Source organism: Apteryx rowi, unplaced genomic scaffold (genome assembly GCF_003343035.1).
Source record: "Apteryx rowi isolate R43461 unplaced genomic scaffold, aptRow1 scaffold_2, whole genome shotgun sequence".
NCBI lineage: Eukaryota > Metazoa > Chordata > Aves > Apterygiformes > Apterygidae > Apteryx > Apteryx rowi.
The window spans coordinates 9,510,859-9,528,695 of record NW_020448307.1 but is presented as its reverse complement, the minus strand read 5'-3'; the positions used below and the strand labels follow the sequence as shown (position 1 = coordinate 9,528,695).

General features: G+C 69.4%; 1 protein-coding gene across 3 annotated transcripts; it reads left to right on the top strand.

The window, feature by feature from the left end:
• Positions 1-124: 124 nt before the first annotated feature.
• Positions 125-14,588, top strand: PDLIM7 (PDZ and LIM domain 7). 3 transcript variants are annotated; one of them, XM_026063475.1, is made up of 14 exons: positions 125-211; positions 1,837-1,943; positions 6,301-6,452; positions 6,800-6,830; positions 7,610-7,782; positions 8,664-8,684; positions 9,499-9,653; positions 10,056-10,092; positions 11,584-11,642; positions 11,802-12,036; positions 12,133-12,313; positions 12,501-12,621; positions 13,104-13,219; positions 13,540-14,588. In XM_026063475.1, the coding sequence occupies exons 2-14, from the start codon at positions 1,839-1,841 to the stop codon at positions 13,624-13,626; spliced, it is 1,473 nt and encodes a 490-aa protein (XP_025919260.1). In that variant the 5' UTR covers positions 125-211; positions 1,837-1,838; the 3' UTR covers positions 13,627-14,588. The 3 variants fall into 3 exon arrangements, with proteins under 3 accessions (XP_025919260.1, XP_025919261.1, XP_025919262.1); XM_026063476.1 differs by lacking the exon at positions 9,499-9,653 and having other exon boundaries at positions 8,664-8,680; XM_026063477.1 differs by lacking the exons at positions 8,664-8,684; positions 9,499-9,653; positions 10,056-10,092.
• Positions 14,589-17,837: the final 3,249 nt, after the last annotated feature.

Genomic DNA, 17,837 nt, shown 5'->3' with positions numbered 1-17,837 from the left:
AGGGGGCGCCGTCGTGCCCGCCCCGGCGCGGCGGGCGGACGCGCGCGCTGATTGGCTGAGCCGGCCGCCGGTGCCGCCCGCCCCCCCGCCTCGGCCGTACTTAAGGGCGGGCTGGGGGCGGGCGGGGGCGGTGCCCCGAGTTCGAGCCCCGCGTCCGCCTGCTCGGCCCAGCTCCGCTCGGCCCCGCTCCGCTGGGGCGGCCCGGCCGCAGGTGAGCGCGGGCCGGGACCGGCACCGGGGCCGGGGCTGCGAGGGGGGCGGGAGAGGGGGAGGGCTCATCCGGGTGGGGGCCCCTATGGGGCCGGTGTGAGGCAGGGCTGGCTGTGGGGAAGGAGTCGGAGTGGTCAGGCAGGGCCTGTGCGGGGCAAGGCTGGGGGCCCGGGGCCAGGATGGGGGGGCCGAGCTAAGGGAAAGGGGGCCGGTCCCGCCCGAGCAGGGGGCTGTGTGGGGCAGCGGGGGGGACCGGGGTCGGGGTCAGGGACAGGGAGGCCGACCCAGTCCGAGCAAGGGCCCCGTGTGGGGCAGGGCTGGGGAACGGGGGGGAGGGCCTGAGTGGGGCAGGGCTGGGGAAAGGGGGGGGGGGCCGTGTGGGGCAGGGCTGGGGAGCTGGCCGGGGGGGGCATGTGGGGCAAGGCTGGGGGCCCAGCCCGGCTGCCCGTCAGGAGCAGGTGCCCCAGGACCCCCCAGGTGCCCCGCGCCAGCCCCCCGGGACGTGGCTGTGGGCCCCACCTGGGCCGTAGCCCCTCGCAGAGGGGCTGCGTGGGCCCACCCCATCCCTCCGAAGCGCTCCTCTGCCCCCCACCGGCACCCCGACCCACGGCTGCCGGAGACCCCGAGCTGCTGGGCCCCCCCCCGGCCGGGGCGCGTGGGGGCTGCGGGCCGCCTCGGTCCCGGCCCCGGAGGACGCGGCGCCTTGCCCCGGTCCGCGCGGCCGCTCGGCGCTGGGGAATGTCTGACACGCAGCCTTCCCGCAGCCTTCCCGAGCAGGGCGCACGCTGGTGTCATCTTACAAGCCTTATATAGCCCGCACGGCCTGGGGAGAGCGGGGGCACGCTGGCCCCCCGGCCCCGCTGCCTCCTGGCCAGGAGCCCCTGGCCCTCGGGGCGCTCGGTTTGCCCCTTCCTGGCAGGGGCTCGAAGGGACCTCCCGAGGCGCCGGAGGGCTCCTCTTGGATGAGGTGCAGCCGGGAGGCCGGGGCTGGCCCGCGCGCCCCCCGTGCCCCCCGTGCCTTGGCCGGCTGCCGGCGCCGTCCCCGCTGGCGCGCGCGGAGGCGCAGGAATTCCCTCCTCGCCAAAGCCCCAGCTCTGTGCGCGGGGACGGGCTCGCTCCCAGGTAGCATCTGTTCAGCCAGCTGCCGGAGCACGCGCCTGGCTGCGCTGCCAGTGCGCTCGGTTGGCATCGCGCAGCTACTGTGCTGCTGCTAACTCGCCCAGTGAAGACGCTTCTGGTTTCCATCCTTCCGCACCTGCTGTCGCTTCTCCATGGTCTGAAACAGTTTCGGCTTTCAGCAGTGTGAGCTTCCAGGGTGCTGCTGCGTGGGAGAGGACGCCCCAAGTTTGGGGAGAGCCCGTGAGCGTGCCGAGTGCGGCAGTCGGGCTGCATCCAGCTCCTCAGTGCTAGTCAGCGTTAGTTTGGGCCCCTCAGCTGTAGGAGATGCTGATGGATTCGGGGTGCGTCTCTAACCGCAGTGTGGGATAGTCGGGGTGGAGCCGGTCCTGGAAGTGCGACCTGTCTCCTCCTGCCCCATCCTGCCAGGTGCTGGGCCCCTGCTTGGCTGCTCTCCCTGCGTTGCTCCTGTGCACCCTAACACCGCGATCGCACCCTCTTCCCTTGCAGAGATGGGCGACGTGGAGTCCTACAAGGTGATTCTGGATGGGCCTGCGCCCTGGGGGTTCAGACTGCAGGGAGGGAAGGATTTCAGCATGCCGCTCTCCATCTCCAGGGTAAGAGAAGCTGGGCCTTGGTAACCCCCATCCTTTTTCTACTTCTGCGGGTGGGAGACTGTGGCTCCTGGGTCCAGGTGACTGAGGCGGCAGCTGTATGGGGATGTGGATAAGCCAGGACCCGTGGAGTGCTGAGTCCTGCCATGATCTCGCTCTGCCTGGCCTCTCCTGAACCACCTCATTTTCTTATCAGCCCCAGTGCGGCACGGGGGCTGTTCCGGGCAAGAAGCGCAGCAGAAATTTGAAGTACTGCAGAGGCTCTGCAGAGTCACTCTGACTGCTAGGGGAGGGAGGGGAGGCCTCTTCCGGAGCCCGTCCGGCAGCTGGGGGAGGGGAGCCGCTCTTCCAGCGTCCAAGCCGTGCAGCCGGCCTCCTGGTCCGGACTGTGACGCCGGGCTTGGCGCCCTGGGATCTGGGATGGTGCAGTGGGGTCAGCCCTTACGCCCTCCCTCCCGCTGCTCGGCTTCCAGCTCCGGCCCAAGTCCGAGCTCCTGCTGGCCCGGGAGTGAGCAGGGAGGGGAGGAAGCCCACGCTGCCGCCTGCGCTGGGACAGCAGCCCCTGGCCGCAGCACCGGCCTGTTTTTCCAGCATTGAACGTGTGCTGCCGGCTGCTTGCGGCCGAGACTCTTTGTGCGAGCTGCTCCTGGTGCAACGCTTGCCCAGGCCTGGCCTGGTCCCTGGACACTTGCGTGTCCCTCTTGCTGGGCGGACAGGTCCCCGCGTGGGTGCTAGCGGGCGGCTCCGACCGCACGATTGCCTTATAAGCCTTGGAATGTGTCCGCATCGCCTGTGCTGCTGACGCTCGGGCAGCTGGCGCGGGAGGCCGCTTCTCGAGCAAAGGCTTCGCTCGCGGGCACCGAGTGCTGCGCCAGGGCCCTGCTCCCTGCCACGGCTGTGCCGGAGGGTGTGGGTCCCTGCAGCACCCTGGCAGGGAGCGCAGACCCTGGGGGCACCTTGCGTGGCTGGAGTCACCAGCACCGTTCCCTGCAGGCCTGCCGACCTTCGCCGAGCTGAGGGCTCTGCGCTGAGACGGCTCCAGCGAGTTTATTCTCTCAAAAATGTTTCTCTTGGCCGCAAGCCAGCACCTAACAAAGGGTCTGATCAGATGGAGGAGCCTCCGAGGGCCCGGGGCAGGGGCCTTGCGCAGCGATGGCCTGATGCGCGCGCGGGCCAGCGCTGCTGTAAGGGCTTGGGAGACGCTGCCTTGCAGGGCAGGGCACAGGGCGCAGGGCGGCGGCGTGCTGCCTGCTCGGGGCTGGAAGCAGCTCCTGAGAAAGCCCAGCCTGGGGCCAGGCAGCCGTGCTGTGGGGATCAGCGAGGACGTTCCGGGGGGACGTAGCTGGTGGGCTCTGGCGCGGCTGGGCTGTGTTGCGGGGTCCCAGTCTGAGGGGAAGGGGTGACCCCGTGTGCCGCTTTGCACCCCAAAGGCATTTCCCCCCAAAGTTACGGTCTGGAGCATGCTGCTGGGCTCTTGCTCCAAGCGAGGGCCCTTCCCTGGCAGGGTGATGCTGATGATGCAGACTGTCCTGGAGGCCTGAGGCCACTGGAGCAGGGTGGAAGGAGGTGGCCCGGCCCGAGCCCGAGGGCTGCAGCAGCGCCCTGCTCCAGAGGGTGAGGGAGCACGGAGAATGAGCGGCGCCAGTCCACGCTCTGGCTCGGGGCTGCATACGTCGCCACAGCCACGCAGGGTGGACCGGGAGGCCTGTTGGGCTCTCTACGAGCGGTGGCCAAGCCTGGGGCAGGGCTGCCCCTAACCCTGGTGCAGACACCTCCCCGGGCCGCGGCTGTGCTGGGGCACCGCTGCCTTGGCTGCAAGGTGCTCCTGGAGGCCATGGTCCTGAGCTGCTGGCGTCGGCCCGGGGTAAGAGTTGGTTAGCAGGGCCTGGTGGAGCTGGCGTCTGCTCCCGGGATGGAGGTGGCCGGCGGGCGCTCTGCTGGGCACGGTGGCACCGGCTGCAGGAACAAAAGCCAGGCTGGGTGGAGAGGGGAGGAAGGAAGCCCTGGTTAGCGGGGCCGGGCAGGGGGCACGGCCCTACGATGCGGGAAGCGGGAGGCTGGCAGCTCCCGGCCGAGCCAGCACCTGCGGAAGGGGCTTCCTGGCGTGCCGGTGTCGGAGGGGGCAGGGGAGCGCAGCGGTGCCGGCGCGGGCTGGGTGCGGCTGCGTGACGCAGCCTGCCGAGCTCTCCCCTTCCTGAGCAGCCGTGTGAAAACCTCTCCCAGCTCCTGCCTCCGAGCCCACGCAGCTCGGCTCCTTCCCCAGCCTCCAGGGCAGCAAGCTGGAGCTTGCCAGGCCCTGGAGCGGCCGGAGAGGGCCGGAGGGCGGAGGCGCCATCCCGCCCAGCGCAGCAGTGGGTGCCGGGCAGCTCTGGGGGACTGGAGGGGATGCCCCGCTGGGGATGGCAGCGAGATGCAGGTGGAGCCAAGCTGGGTTTTATCCAGCCCAGGAGTGGGATTTGGCCTTGCGCAGCGGGCCGGCGCTCACGCTTTGTACCTGGGGAAGGGATGTGCTGCGCCCGGGGCAGCCTGGGCTCTGCGCATGGGCGAGGAGGGCCTGATACTCAGTGGCAGGGATTTTCCAGCCCTCTGACAGCGCTGGGAATCTGGCTCGCTCCTTTTATGTTCATGTCGAACAGGACTTGAGGAAATACTTGGGCCTAGTCCAAGCGCCTCAAGTTCTTCTGCGCTGGAGGAGCAGGAACGGCTGCAGCCTGCCCACGTCTGCCTGTCTGTCAGTGCCTGGGAGCTGCGCGCAGCGGCGCACTCGTGCCCCGGGCCCTGCTCGCCTTTGGTGCCGGACACCTGGGCCCGGCATCCCGGCGGGGGCAGAGGGCAGGCCCGCCTTGCCGACGCAGCGCCGTGTCCGGCGCAGCTGCGGATGAGCCGGCTGGCGTGGGCGAGGCGGCGCGCGGCCGGGACGATGCTCCTGGGCCGGGCGAGGGAAGCCTGCGGCCGTGCTCCCGGCCGCCCCCTTCCCTCGGCAGGGCCCGGCTCGCTGTTCGGTGCGGCCCGCCGGCGAGGCGGACACTCCCCCCGCCATGGCCCGGCGCCGGCGTCTGCCTGGAGCTGGGAGAGGGCTGGAGGAAGCGGCGTGGGTGGGGGCGGGTGTCTCCCTGCCCCTGGGTGGCTGGTGCTGCTCTGCGGCGGGATGAGGTAACGTCTGCGCCTGCCGACACCGGGAGAGGAGCGCGGCCCGGCCGGGGGAAGCGGGGGTCCGCGGGGCCTGCTGGGGGGGGGGATGCTCCCCCTGCCCCCTCTCCCTCCCGCCCCGCTGCGAAGGCCTGGGAAATGCCTGTGGTTCGCAGCTCCGACAGGGCGAGACGTGGGCTGCGCTGCGAGCCCTGACTCACCCGGCTCGCTTCCTGCCTCGCGGACCCTGGGGACGGCTCCGCGCAGCGGCCGGGGCCTCCCGCTGAACCTGAGCTGGCGCGGCCTCTGCGTCCGGCCCTTCGGCGCCGCCCGGGAAGGTCTGGGCCTTCCTGAGGGCCGTCTGCAGGGAGGGGGCCGGGGGGGGCCTCCGGGGTGCACGGGGTGCTGGGTGGCCCCAGCCGTCCTTGTGCCAGGGCCAGGGGCCGGGCAGAGCCCTGGGAAGTGCTTCTGCGGCAGAGAGGGGGAGGCTGCTCTGGCCTCATGAAATGGGAAACGTGGGGTGATCCGGGGGGTCTGTGCCCACCCCCGGGTGAGGCCCAGCACTGCTCTAGCCCCACATTAATGTGGCACCACGCTCAGAGACAGACCCTGCGTGTGCTTGGAGGGGGGAGGCCTTGCCGGGCGTTGGGAAGAGGTGCCTGCCCTAAATCTGGGTGCTCTGCAGCGGGCAAGGAGCTGCCGGGTGTCCCGTGCCTGTGCTGTGCCCCACGCGGCAGTGCCCCATGCCCTGTGGCTCTTGGTGGGGGCAAGGGGCAGGACGGAGGGTCTCTGGGGGTTGGGGAGCTCGTGCTGCGTGGGACGATCCTGGCTTTGCCATGCTTCATGCTGTGCCCCGGTGCTGGCGGGGGAGCAGGGCAGCACAGCCAGCTCCGGCCGTGCGTAGCAGGGTGCTGTGCACCGGGCTCCCATGCAGAGATATCCTGGCGACCCTTCCAGGCTTTGCCAGCCCCGATGGCGGTGTGGGGCTCCCGTCCTGCCCTCCCCTCCGCTCCCGGCCTGGGAGTGCCGTCTGGGTGCAGCACTGCCACCCAAGGCGTCAGTGGGGGGGACAGCAAGGGTTGGTGTTTCCCACCAGCGCTGTGGGGTGCTGGACCTCGCATGAAGGGAGCTGGGCCGGTGGCAGAGCCCTGCTCTCGTGGGGGTGAGAGCGTCCCCTGCTCCCGCGTCCCCGCTGTCCGCCCTGGCTCTCCCTGACTCCTCTGTCTTGCAGCTGACTCCGGGCGGGAAGGCGGCCCAGGCTGGCGTGGGAGTGGGCGACTGGGTGCTGAGCATCGACGGGGAGCTCACCAGCCCCATGACGCACATCGAGGCCCAGAACAGGATCCGTGCCTGCGGGGACAGGCTCTGCCTCACCCTGAGCAGGTAGGGTTTGCGGGCGGCCCCGGGGCGCCACGAGCAGAGCCAGGGCCCTCGGCCCAGCGCCATCTCCTGGCCCTGCTGCTCCTCGCCCGGAGCCCGGCGGCCCTGCGGCCCCAAGGCGGTGCGAAGCAGGCTCCGGCCCCGGGCTTGGGCTTCCCCGCTCGGCTGGATGCGGGCCTAGCCTGGCTGCAGGGATCCTGGCTCGAACCCGTCGCTTCTGAGCCCTGAGGCAGTGCCAGCCGGCCGTACCTCCCCGAGGGCCGGTGCCCTGTCCCTCCGGTGGCATCGGCCCGGCTCTGGTGGATGCCGGGCCGGTTCCAGCACCTGCCTTGCTGTCTCCTCTCTTGCAGAGTCCCGAATGCCCTGGGGAAGCAGCAGAAGGTACGTGTTGCTCCCGGTGCTGCTGGCAGCAGCTCGGGCCTGTGCTGGGGGAGGGCTCAGATAGAAGGAATAGACTTTGCTCCCGGGGCCCGCAGGCTTCTGGGGGACCAGGGCATGTTCAGAGGGCTGGAAAACTCCCTTCTGGAAGAGCAGCTGTGACCCCTGGGAGCACAGGGAAACCGAGGGGGCAGGTCCGGTCTGGCAGTGCCCCCAGACCCCAGCTGCCATGTCTCTGTGCCTCCCCTGGTCCTGGGTGCAGGCAGGGGTGCGGAGGGGCCCGCGGCAGGGGAGGAGGCCGGCAGCCGCGGCGCTGCCTTGGGGCCCCACGTTCCCTAGTGCCGGGGAGTGCCCTGGCACAGAGCTGCACAGGGAGGCAGGGACAGGGCTGGTGGCTCCTGGCAAAGGCCACCTGCACGCCTTCTCCTGCCTGCTTCCCATGGGATGATGTGTGAGCAGCGTGTGTGCATGCGTGACCCTCCACGGGGCACCTACTAATCTCTCGGTGACCCTCGGGCCAGCTTAGCAGCTGTGCTGCTGAGCCCGATGGCCGCGGTCTGAACGCCCAGCGGAGAAGGGACCTGGCCCGGCAGAGCTCGGTGCCCGAGGCACGTGTGCTGTCCGTGTTTGTGTGCCTGGATGTGTGTCCGTGCAGGGACCTGCAGGCGAGGGCAGGTCTGGCTTTCTCACCTGGCTGCCCACCGCACTGCCTGGCCCGGGGCTGCCCCTTGCATGCTGCTTGACGTATGAGCCCGTGTCCGTGTGTTTTGTGTCTCGCTCAGGACTCACTCCCCTGCTCTGAGCCCCCGAAATATAACTTCGCTCCCAGCACCGCCCTCAACAAAACAGCTCGGCCCTTTGGGGCCAGCTCGCCTCCGAACCCGCGGCCCGGGCTGGTGACGAAACCCGTGACGTACGTGCCCCTGGCGCCCGCCTGCACCCCCCAGCACAATGGGTACGTTGCTGTCCGTCCTGCTCCCCGAGGATGGGCTGGGGGCAGCCGGGGGCAGCCCTGCCTTGCCCGCTGCCTGGCCCCGCTGCGCCCTGCATGCCAGGCACCCGCGGGTGGGAGCGGGYGACGGTGCCTGTGCCACCTGCTCGGGTCCCCTGACGGCTGGTGCTGTGGCTGCACGACAGGACTGCCACGCGTGGGGACTCACGCGCACACACATCTATTCCTTGCTGGGGGACGCGTCCTCCTCCCCTGGGCGTTGGGGGGCCCTGCGGGGCACAGCCTGGCAGTGCCTGGGTTCAAGCAGGGCACTCGCTGGTGTCTGTGACAGCCCTGCTGCAAGGGGCAGGGGGGAGCTCCGGCCGTGTTGTGTGGATGCTCTTGCAGCCCTGCTAGCCCTGAGGCTGCGGGGATGGGCTGGGGAAGGGGGAGCCGTCAAACCCAGTGCAGCACTGTCTGTGCCCCGCTGGCTGTCGACTGGGACAGAGCCCTAGGAAGAAGCCGCTGTCTCTGCGTGGTGCCTACCAGGCCACTGCGTGTCCAGCAGGCTGCAGGTCCCTGCCTGTCCTGGCCAGGGCCGTCGTGGCACCCTGAAACTAGGTGAACTAGGGATGTGGCCTTGCCGGACCAGGGCCTTGGCTTGCCCTGTATGCCCAGGCCTGTTTTGGGGGGCTGAGGGAGGTACAGTCTGGTCCATTGGCATCTGCCCCTGTGGCCCAGTGTGCTCCCAGCCCTGGGCGAGCTGGGCAGGGGTCTCGGGGCTGAGGGGACTGGTGCAGGCTGTAGGTGAGCTCTGGAAACATCTTGGGTGCTGTGGGTCTAATTTCACCTTCCTTTTCTTTCTTTCTCTCCTCCCTTTCTCTTTCCCTCTCTCTCTCCTGCAGGTGCAGAGCCTTGACAAGTCAGTAAGCCTTTTGCCTGTTCTCTCTAGTCTTCCTGCATGCCTCTTGCCCTGTTAGTGCCCTGTTAGTGCCCTGTTCTCCAGGGGCAGGATTAAGCCCAGGGGCTCCGCGTCCCCAGAGCTGGCTGCACATCCGACTGGTCACATCGGTCACTCCTGGCCATGAGCTGTCCTTGGCCTGCAGCGCTGGGGCCCAGCAGTGCAAGTGCTGCCTGTCCCTGCTGGCAGGGCCCTGGGGCGTCCTCGCGCTTGGCCCCCCTCGCTCCCGAGCTGGGGCCCTGCCGCCTCTGCCTGGCTCACCTCGACTTGGGGTGCCTGGCTGCACCGTGCACCCTGCCTGGGGCCAGGCAGGCGGGGGGCTCGGGGCTTGGCACCGGAGGCAGTTCCTGGGCTCTCACGCTGCTCCCCTAGGTATGATTTTTACCTTGGCTTGCGCTTGCCCTGTCCTCTCTCCTCCTGGCCCTTGGGGCCGGTGCCAAATGGCCCGAGATGGAAACAGCCCTGCGAAGACTTCCTTAATGGCCTCAGCCCTTCCTATGCGGAGGATAAGTAAGGTGGCGGGGGGACGCGATGCGCCGTCTGCCAAACGTTCGCTGTTGTGCCGCCGTTGTTCGCCTGAGGAGGTGCGGGGCGGCCCCCAGGGAGCCACCACCGCGGGGGTCCCCCGGGGTCTGGCTGGGGGCACAGCGGTGTGCGCTTGAGGTCTGGCCGCGTGCCCGGGTGCCCTTCGGGAGCGTTTCCCCGTGCCGCTGCGCGAGGGCAGGGGCAGGGTGCTGCGCGCGACGCCGGCTGAGCACCCTGCCCTCTGTCGCTCGCAGGCACCCCCCGCGGCCGCTGAGCCCCCCGGGCCTCCTGCCCTGTGACCCCAGCAAATTGAGGCTGATAGAGGACGCAGAGGACTGGCGGCCCCGCACTGGGACCTCCCAGTCCCGCACCTTCCGCATCCTGGCCCGGCTCACGGGCACAGACTGCAGTAAGTTCCTGCAGGGGCCCTGGCACTCGCTGGCTCCCTCGGGATGCCCGGCCCTCGCTGGGCTTCGCCTGGGCGGCTGGAGCCCGGCACGGGCCGTGTGGTGCACGGTGGCACCCAGGCTGTAGTTTTGGCACTGTCTTGTCCTTTCTGGGGAGCAGACAGCCAGCAGGGAGCTGCCCTGGGCTGTCCGTGGAGCGCAGGCCTTGCGTGGGCACGCGGTGGTGCCGCTCGGATGGAGCCCGTCCTTCGTCCCGTGGCCCGGCAGGGGTGCAGCCGCGGGGTGTTTGGGGGCAGGAGGGGTGAGGGAGGAGACGGCAGGTTTTCCTTCTCTTCCTGCTCTGCCGAGGGCCTTGGGTGCAGCAGACTGACTCTCTTTCCTCCTCTCTCTCCTGCTGCTCTCAGTGGAGGATCCTGATGATGAGCTTGTTAACAAGTCCAGGTAAGGGGTGTGTGCGCCAGGGCAGCAGCATGAGCTACTGGGCTGCGGGGCCTGGCCCCAGCTCCCCGGGCAGCAGAGGCCGAGGCACGGGCGGCTCTGGGACTCCTGCTCCATGGCACGAGGTGCCCAGGGCTCGGTCCACCCAGCTGGCTCGCCCTCGCGCTAGCTGCTTGTCGGGACTCCAGCAAACCTCTTTCTTCCCGTCGCTGTAACTTCTCTTCTTTCCCTGCCTCCTCCTTCTTCCCTTTCCCTCTCTGTCCTTCCTTCTCTCCAGAGCAAAGTTCTTCACTGAGCTGCAGAGCCCGCGCTACACTCGCCTTCGCGACTGGCACCACCAGCGCTCAGCCACTGCTCTGAACGTCAAGTCTTGAGGGGCCGGGTCTGCCCAGGCCACCTCGCTGCCAGCCAGGGTGTCCCCACGGTGGGATGTCCCCATCCATGCTGGCTGTCCTGGCCAGGACCCTCTGGGCACTGCTGGCACTGAGCTGGGGAGGCTGAGCTGCACCTGGCGTCCTGGGCAAAGCGGGGCAGGGGGAGCCTGGCGGCACGGGCAAAATCCTGCTCTGGATGCTGGAAACTGGTTGGCAGTAGTTGGACCCCAGCCCCGACACCCTGGGAGCCTGGGGCAGAGCTGGAGCGAACGCTGCCGGTGCCCCTGTGGGGCTCGGGCCGCGCGTGGAGGCAGGGAAGGGAGCAGGGGCTGGGGGAGGCTTGTGCCCTGCCTCGCACGGAGGGGGCAGGGGGTGGGCAAAGCCCCTGTTCAAGGCGCCTCTTTGGCCCTCGGCCTTCCCGCGGTGGCGCGGGGGCTCTGGGTCCGCCTGGTTTGTTCTGCGGCAAATAAACACTCCTGTTCTTGTAGCCGGCTCCTTTTCGTCTCTGCCCTGGCGGGGTGCGGAGCCCCCGGGCTCTCTCCTGGCTCTCCCTTCTCTCAGGGGGGCATCGCTGCCCGCGGCTTGGCCGGAGCCGGGCCCCCTCCGGGCGCTGCTTGCCGGCCGTCGGTGCTCACCGCTGCTCCTGGCTGCCCACGAGCCCGGTGCTGGCAGCGTGCCGTGGGGGGYGCAGCCTGGCCCCCCGCACCAGCCGGTCCTGCGGCATGGCGGAGCCCTGAATTTCCCCGGCCGTGCTGGCGCTGGGCCCCAGGACTCCCTGCGCCAGCTCCGATCGAAGCCCCTCTGCGTCGCGGCGAGGCTGGGGGGTGTCTGGCGCCTGTCGTGTCCGAGCGGGCAGCAGCAGCCTGCGTCATGCCCTGCTCAGCCTGGAGCACCCCAGAGCGCTGTGCTGGGTGCAGAGACCCCGGGGGTGCTGCGGCTCTGCGGGGCTGGTGGTACTTGGCTCAGTCCCCCGTCACCAAACCAGCTCCCGGGCTGGCGCRGGGGCTCCCGCGTGCTCTGGTGGGGTTGGGGGCCCTGCTGATGTGCACAGGCCCCCTGGGTGGCCAGCCCGGGCCACGGGGGCAAGCACGGCAGGCTGGGTTAACTCGTTATTCTGTAGCCAGGTCTCCGTGCCGGACCCGTCCCCGGGAGCAGTGATGAAGACGGAGCCGGGACTGGGTAAGCAGAGAATTTCCTCTGGGTCTTTCAGGTCTGGGGGGAGACAAGGGAAGGGCTGGTGCTGGGGGATGGCTCTTGCCCCGTTACGGGATGAGGGTGCTGGGAGGGGGCCGCAGAGGGGTCGAGAGCAGCGTCCTGGAGATCTCTGTGTGCGCACAGCCCCCAGGACCCCCACTGCCACCTCCGGCCCTGCCAGCCGCCCGCCCTGGGCTGTGGACCCGTCCTTCGCCGAGCGCTACGCCCCGGACAAGACGAGCACGGTGCTGAGCAAGCACAGCCAGCCGGCCACACCGACCCCCATGCAGAACCGCAGCTCCATCGTGCAGGCGGCGCAGCAGGCGCCCGAGGGCCTCGGCCGCACGCCGCTCTGCTACAAGTGCAACAAGGTCATCAGGTGAGACACGGCCTCTCCTGGCCGGTGGCCCCGGCTGCACCAGGCCAGGGGGATGCCAGGCCGTGGCATGGCTGACGTGGCTCTGTCCTGCTGCAGGGGACGCTACCTGGTGGCCCTGGGACACTACTACCACCCGGAGGAGTTCACCTGCTGCCAGTGCAGGAAGGTGCTGGATGAGGGCGGCTTCTTTGAGGAGAAGGGCTCCATCTTCTGCCCCAAGTGCTACGACGCGCGCTACGCACCCAGCTGTGCCAAGTGCAAGAAGAAGATCACCGGGGTGAGTCGCTTAGCCCTTGCTTGCCCTGTGCTGTCTTGGCGTCCCGGACATCTCTGCGTCCCTGCCTCTGTCCCTTCGCACCCTGCCGGAGCTCTGCCCCGAGGCTCCCTTGCCCCTTTCTCCCCCGTGTGGGGGGTCCCGCACGGCGCAGGGGGTCCTGCCCCAGCTGACAGCAGCTCCCCTCCAGGAGGTCATGCACGCGCTGAAGATGACCTGGCACGTGCAGTGCTTCACCTGCGCTGCCTGCAAAACGCCCATCCGCAACCGTGCCTTCTACATGGAGGAGGGACAGCCCTACTGCGAGAGAGGTAGGAGYCGGGGCCCCCGCGCGCGGCCCCCGCGGCCGCTGGGCATCACCGGGCTGGGGRTGAGCGACCCTGCGTGGCGGGGCTGCCCCCTGGCCACGGGGAGGGCAGGGGCCCCCCCCGCGGCCGCCGGCCCTCCGTCACTGTCCTCCGCGCTGCCGGGTGGTGCCGCAGCCGCGGCTCCCGCATTGCCATGGCGACGAGGGAGGATGTACATCAAAGRCGAGCGCTGCACCCTGGGAGATGAGGTTCACCTCCTTCTCGGGGCAGCTGGGGACACCGTGCACGGCACCGGGGCGTCTCGTCCGGCCCTGGCTGCGTCGCGCCGTGGAGCTGGCACGTTGGGCCTCGTCCCCACCCGGGCTGCGAGCGCGTTGTCCCTGGGCTGCGCGTGTGGGAGCCAGGCTGTGCTGCAGCCCTGCTCTCCYGGGACGAGGGGTTGCAGTGCTGGGGACCGCTGACCTGGGCTCTCCCTCCCCTCGCAGACTACGAGAAGATGTTTGGCACCAAGTGCCGGGGCTGCGACTTCAAGATCGATGCTGGGGACCGGTTCCTGGAGGCACTGGGGTTCAGCTGGCACGACACTTGCTTCGTCTGCGCGGTGAGCTGCCTATCTGCCTGTCTCCCTCCCTCCTTGGGTGCTGGCGGGAGGCTAGCGAGGGTCCTCGGCTCCCKCCTGCGCTCCTGCACCCCATGGGGGCTGCCAGCAGCCCAGGGTCTCTGCTGCGGTGAGGTTTCCCCTCCTCGATCTGCACTAGTGGCTCCAGACCCTGGGCAGCAGCTCTGGGCCTGCTGCTCCCTGGTGTCCGWATGACATTGGTGCTGAGCCCCAGGCCGCGGGCAGGGCAGCAGGGGCTGAGCCGCAGAAGGGGAGGCCGGGCGCTGGCTCAGCCCCCCTGACCGCCCTGCTCTCCTCCCCAGATCTGCCAGACCAACCTGGAAGGGAAGACGTTCTACTCCAAGAAGGACAAGCCGCTGTGCAAGAGCCATGCTTTCTCCCACGTGTGAGGGGCGAGAGTCCAGCTGTGCCCACGCATGCCCCTGGCCCTGCATGCTCCTCTCCCCCCTGCCCTGCCCCGAGGGAGCCGGGCTGGGAACTCGCCCCCTCCCCTTGCTCCTGCCTGTTTCCTGGCAGCTCCTGGCCCTGCTCCAGCCCGGAGGCAGCACGGGGCCCTGAGCCCCTTTTGGCTGGGTCACTTGTTCTGCRCCCCTCTGGCCGACCCCAGGAGCCACGGGACGGGCACGCAGCTCAGGTCTCCTGCCCCTGAGCCGCTCAGCACGGTTGCCGCGGCCGTGCCGAGGCTGGAGTCGGGGCAGGCTGCAGCAGGGCTGCTCCCGCGCTTGGATGGGGCCCTGCCGCCTTGGCAGCTCAGCGCTGGAGCAGGGCTGCTCCCCGCACGTCCCTGAGCAGGTGAGGACCAGCCCCCCAGCAGCGGTGCCAAGCTGTTCCCACCTTGCCTGCTTCGGGCTGGAGACCGTGCGTGGGGCTGGAGAGCCAGCGCTCTCCCGGCAGGGGCCCTGCCTGCAGCAAACCCACAGCCGAACCGTGGCCGCCTTGCAAACCGCAGCGGTGACTTCCTACCCCAGCCAGCCCCTGTGGCTGCGTGCTTGGGGGGGGGCTGCGCCTCGCGCCTGCTGCTGCGGTGTCCCTGCACCCGGCTGCCTCCTGCCCGCTCCGCAGAGGAGCCGGCTGCAGCAGGGCTGGCCCGCGGCAGCCCCCCTGCCCTGCTGCGACCTGGGGTGCGGGGCTGCGTGCCGAGCCCGCCTCGGCCGTGGGCCGGGAGCGTTTGTGCTGACGTCTGGCTCGCGGGCTCCTGCGGGGCTCCGAAATGGCTTCCTACCAAAGAACATGTGCCACTGCTGTCCCTGAACTGTAAGTGCCTCTCCCAAACCCACACTCTCCCGTTGGGCTGTGTCTGATGTAGCCACGGTGCTTTTAGTGCCTTTAATAAACACTTCTCTGCAAGTGCCGGCTGTCTTGGGGCCTGCGGTTTTGCTGAGCGAGGTGCAGCACAGCTGGGAAGGTCACACACAGCCCTCGCCCCTCTGCCGCCTGGAGCCGTGCCCCGGGGCCTGACTCAGCTCACCGAAGCTTTCCTGGGAAAATCTGATTTCTCCTTTGCCTATGTCAGCCAGGCTTGTGCTGGCCAGACCCCCGTGTCATCTGGGTCACCCCTCCCCGTGTTGAGTGTGCAGCGCCTGCCCCTGCCAGGCAGCATCCCTCCGAGCGGGGATGCTGACGGGGGCGAAGCTGCAGCAAGYGCGAGCCAAGGGGGAAACGAGGTGGTTGAAGCTGACGCTGAGCTCRGCTCTGACCCTGCAGGGGCTCATGCCCTAACCCAGCCTCATCCCGCCGCTCCTGCTGCCGCTGTGCCCTAATGCTGAGGCCTGTGCAGGGGACGATAAGTCCCTGGGCCCAAGTGGGACAAGCGCAGCAGTTCTGGACGTGCTTCAGTGCAAGGCGGCCAGGCGTTCCCTCATTAAATACAGCTGCCGGCCTGAAGGACGGCTGAGAGGCAGCTCTGGCACCTCCGCTCGGAGCAGGCTCCGGGGGCAGTGGGTGTGGGGACGAGCCGATCTTACCGCTCCTATCTGGCAGCTGTAACGGTCATTAATAATTGCAGCTCTTAATGCAATGAGCAATTGTAAGGAAAATTGCGGCTTGCTAATCTGCTGGAAGGTTCTGCCGGGGCAGGGTCGGGCTGCGGGAAGCCAGCACCTCCCCAGCATGGCCGAGAGCCGGCCGGAGGCTGCAGCCGGGTGCAGTGCCGCGTTGCCACGTTGCCACCTGGAGAAATGGGAAACCCCATCAGAGACTGAAGGGGAAGAATGGGAAAACAGGCAGGTTTGAGCTGGCGCGGCGGCAGCCACGGCCCGGCAGAGCTCGCCTGCATGCGGCAAAGGCCGGGAAGCCCCGACTGCACCGCCCGAGCGGACGGCGGGTGAACCCCGCTTGGCTGCGCCGAGCCCTGCACAAGCGCAGCGATGCCGTGAAGGTAAAAGCAGCGCAGCGGCTAAGAGCGCCTGGCCGGTGCTGCCAGTGGGGCCCCATGTGTACAACCTGCTTTAAAGCCATCGGCCAGGTTTTTTTGGCTGTGCGAAGGGAGGGCAGAAAACCGACCTGGGACTGGGCCGCGTGGGAATCGCCAGCACGGGCTCGGTGAGTTGCAGAGGGGTGAGGAGGGTGATGAGCAATAGGCCAGGCTGCAAAAAGAGACGGAAAGCCGGTGCTGGCTTGGCAGGGCCAGAAGCGCGAGGATGTGGCGAGCGCCTGAAGGTGAAGGGCAGAGCGGGAGCACCTGGGTACGGCGCCGAGGTGAGGAGCAGCGGGCAGGGAAGGTGGAGCGGCTGCAGCCAGCCCGCGCTGGCAGCCACAGGGCCGGCGCTTGGCAGGGGCTCAGCCGGGGGGGCGGCGGGGATGGAAACCCGGGGCTGAGGGCAGGCACAGGGCAGGAGGGGAGGCAGCCGCGCGCAGCAGCGCCCCGGCTGCCAGGGTAGCGTGTCCTGGGAACAGGTTGTGCCAGCTCAGCCGCAGGGCGCCCGGCCTTGGAGCAGGGCCAGGGCAGAGCCAGGCAAGCTGGCCGCGGAGCCGGAGCCAGCCTGCCTCCCCCTGAGGCAGGTGATGGCTACGTGGTTGCAGAGCAGAGCAGCTCCCCAGTACCCTGCTGTGTGCTAGGTACAGTGCAACGCCTGGATCCACTGGGGTCTCTGCCCCTGTGCTTTCTGGGACCCTGTTGCCTCTGGTCCCTACTGATGGCCTCTGCCAGCTGAGCTGCCCCGAGGCGCCACGGTGTTGCTTTGTGCTGTGTGGAGAGCAGCTCTGGCCCACCAGCTCCRCACACCGAGCGGGGGGCTTGCGCACAGGCAGCAGGAGGAGGGTCTCGGGTGGGCTGCGGAGGTGGAGCCTGGGGAGGGGCCGCGGCTGTGCTGCTCGGAGAACAAAGCCATGCGGGCGCTGCCAGTCCCTGCGCAGGCTCCTGCCCCCTCCGCCCCCGAGGCCAGCTGGGCCACTTGCAAGGCGCCTGCCGCAGCCCCGGCCACCTGCCCCCTCGCTGGCCRCTGGCGGCTGTTGGACAGCTGCTCRCAAACCCTCGTAGCCTCCGAGGGCGGCTCCGGGYGGCTCGGAGACGCGGGGCGAGCAGGGGGCGTGGGGTGTGGGGAGGGGAGCAGCCAGCCCAGGCGGGGCCTGGGGCACTGCGGCCGGCGGCCGGCCGTGCCTGGGGGGCTATTTTCTGCTCACAAGGGCCTGATTTGGGAAGGGCTGTGCCAGCATCAGCCCTGACCTGCGGGGATCAGGCCCTGTACGGCTCCGGTCTAGAGACCCCTTTGGCCCAGCTGCTGCCCCATTTCGCGTCCGCGAGGAGGGCAGTGCTGGGGGCCAGGGATGCAGGATGGAGCAGGGGGACTCCAGCTTCCCTGGCAGGCAGATGCTGGTCCAAGGATGCCTGAACTCTTGTCCCCAGGGAGCCCCGGGCCAGCTCCTGTGGGAACCCAGCTGCAGGAGAGGCCCTGGAGCCCAGGAGGATCTGGCCGAGCTCCCAGGCCCAGGGAGCAGAGCTTTGCTCCAGGGGAAGCCTCATGCCTGCCCTGGCCCCAAGGGGCCTCTCCTGGGGGTTTGCAGGTCCTCACTGGGAGCAGATGGAGCTGGGGCCAAGCACCCTGGGGGGGGGGGGGCTGGAGCACCCAGCCTGCCTCCGGTTGGGACCCAGCAGGGGGCTCATGAGTGGGATCAGCCCAAGAGCAACTCAGTGGGTGTGCAGAGGCAAAACCGTGCGGAGAGGGAGCAGCTGTGTGCAGCCCCACTGGCAGGGTCCGGAGGGGACCAGAACCACTTGGGAACAGAGCAGGACATGTCAGGCAGCAGCTGGGACCAGCAGGCAAGGAGGGAGCAGCCTGGCAGCAAAGGGGGCCCCAAAAGCTTGGGTCCGCTCGTGACTTGTGTGGCAGTGAGGGCACAGCTGGGTGCATGGGGGAGAGCCCAGGGCACAGGGTCCCCGGGGTGGAGAAGAGCCTGGGGCACAAGGTCCCTGGGTGCAGGGTCCCCGGGGTGGAGGACAGCGCTGGGTGTGGGGTCCCCAGGGTGCAGGGTCCCCAAGGCAGAGGACAGCCCTGGGTGCGGGGTCCCCGGGGCGCGGGGTCCCCAGGGCACCGGGACAGCGCGGGGAGGGGCCGATGCTGCCGGCGGCCCCGGCCCCGCCGCGGTGCCCGGCGGGGGCGGC

Coding starts and splice junctions, on each gene's coding strand:
- PDLIM7 (XM_026063475.1), top strand. CDS start 1,839: ATGGGCGACGTGGAGTCCTACAAGGTGATTCTGGATGGGCCTGCGCCC. Junction 7,783..8,663: donor TGCACCCCCCAGCACAATGG/GTACGTTGCTGT, acceptor TCTCTCCTGCAG/GTGCAGAGCCTTGACAAGTC. Junction 8,685..9,498: donor TGCAGAGCCTTGACAAGTCA/GTAAGCCTTTTG, acceptor TGTCGCTCGCAG/GCACCCCCCGCGGCCGCTGA.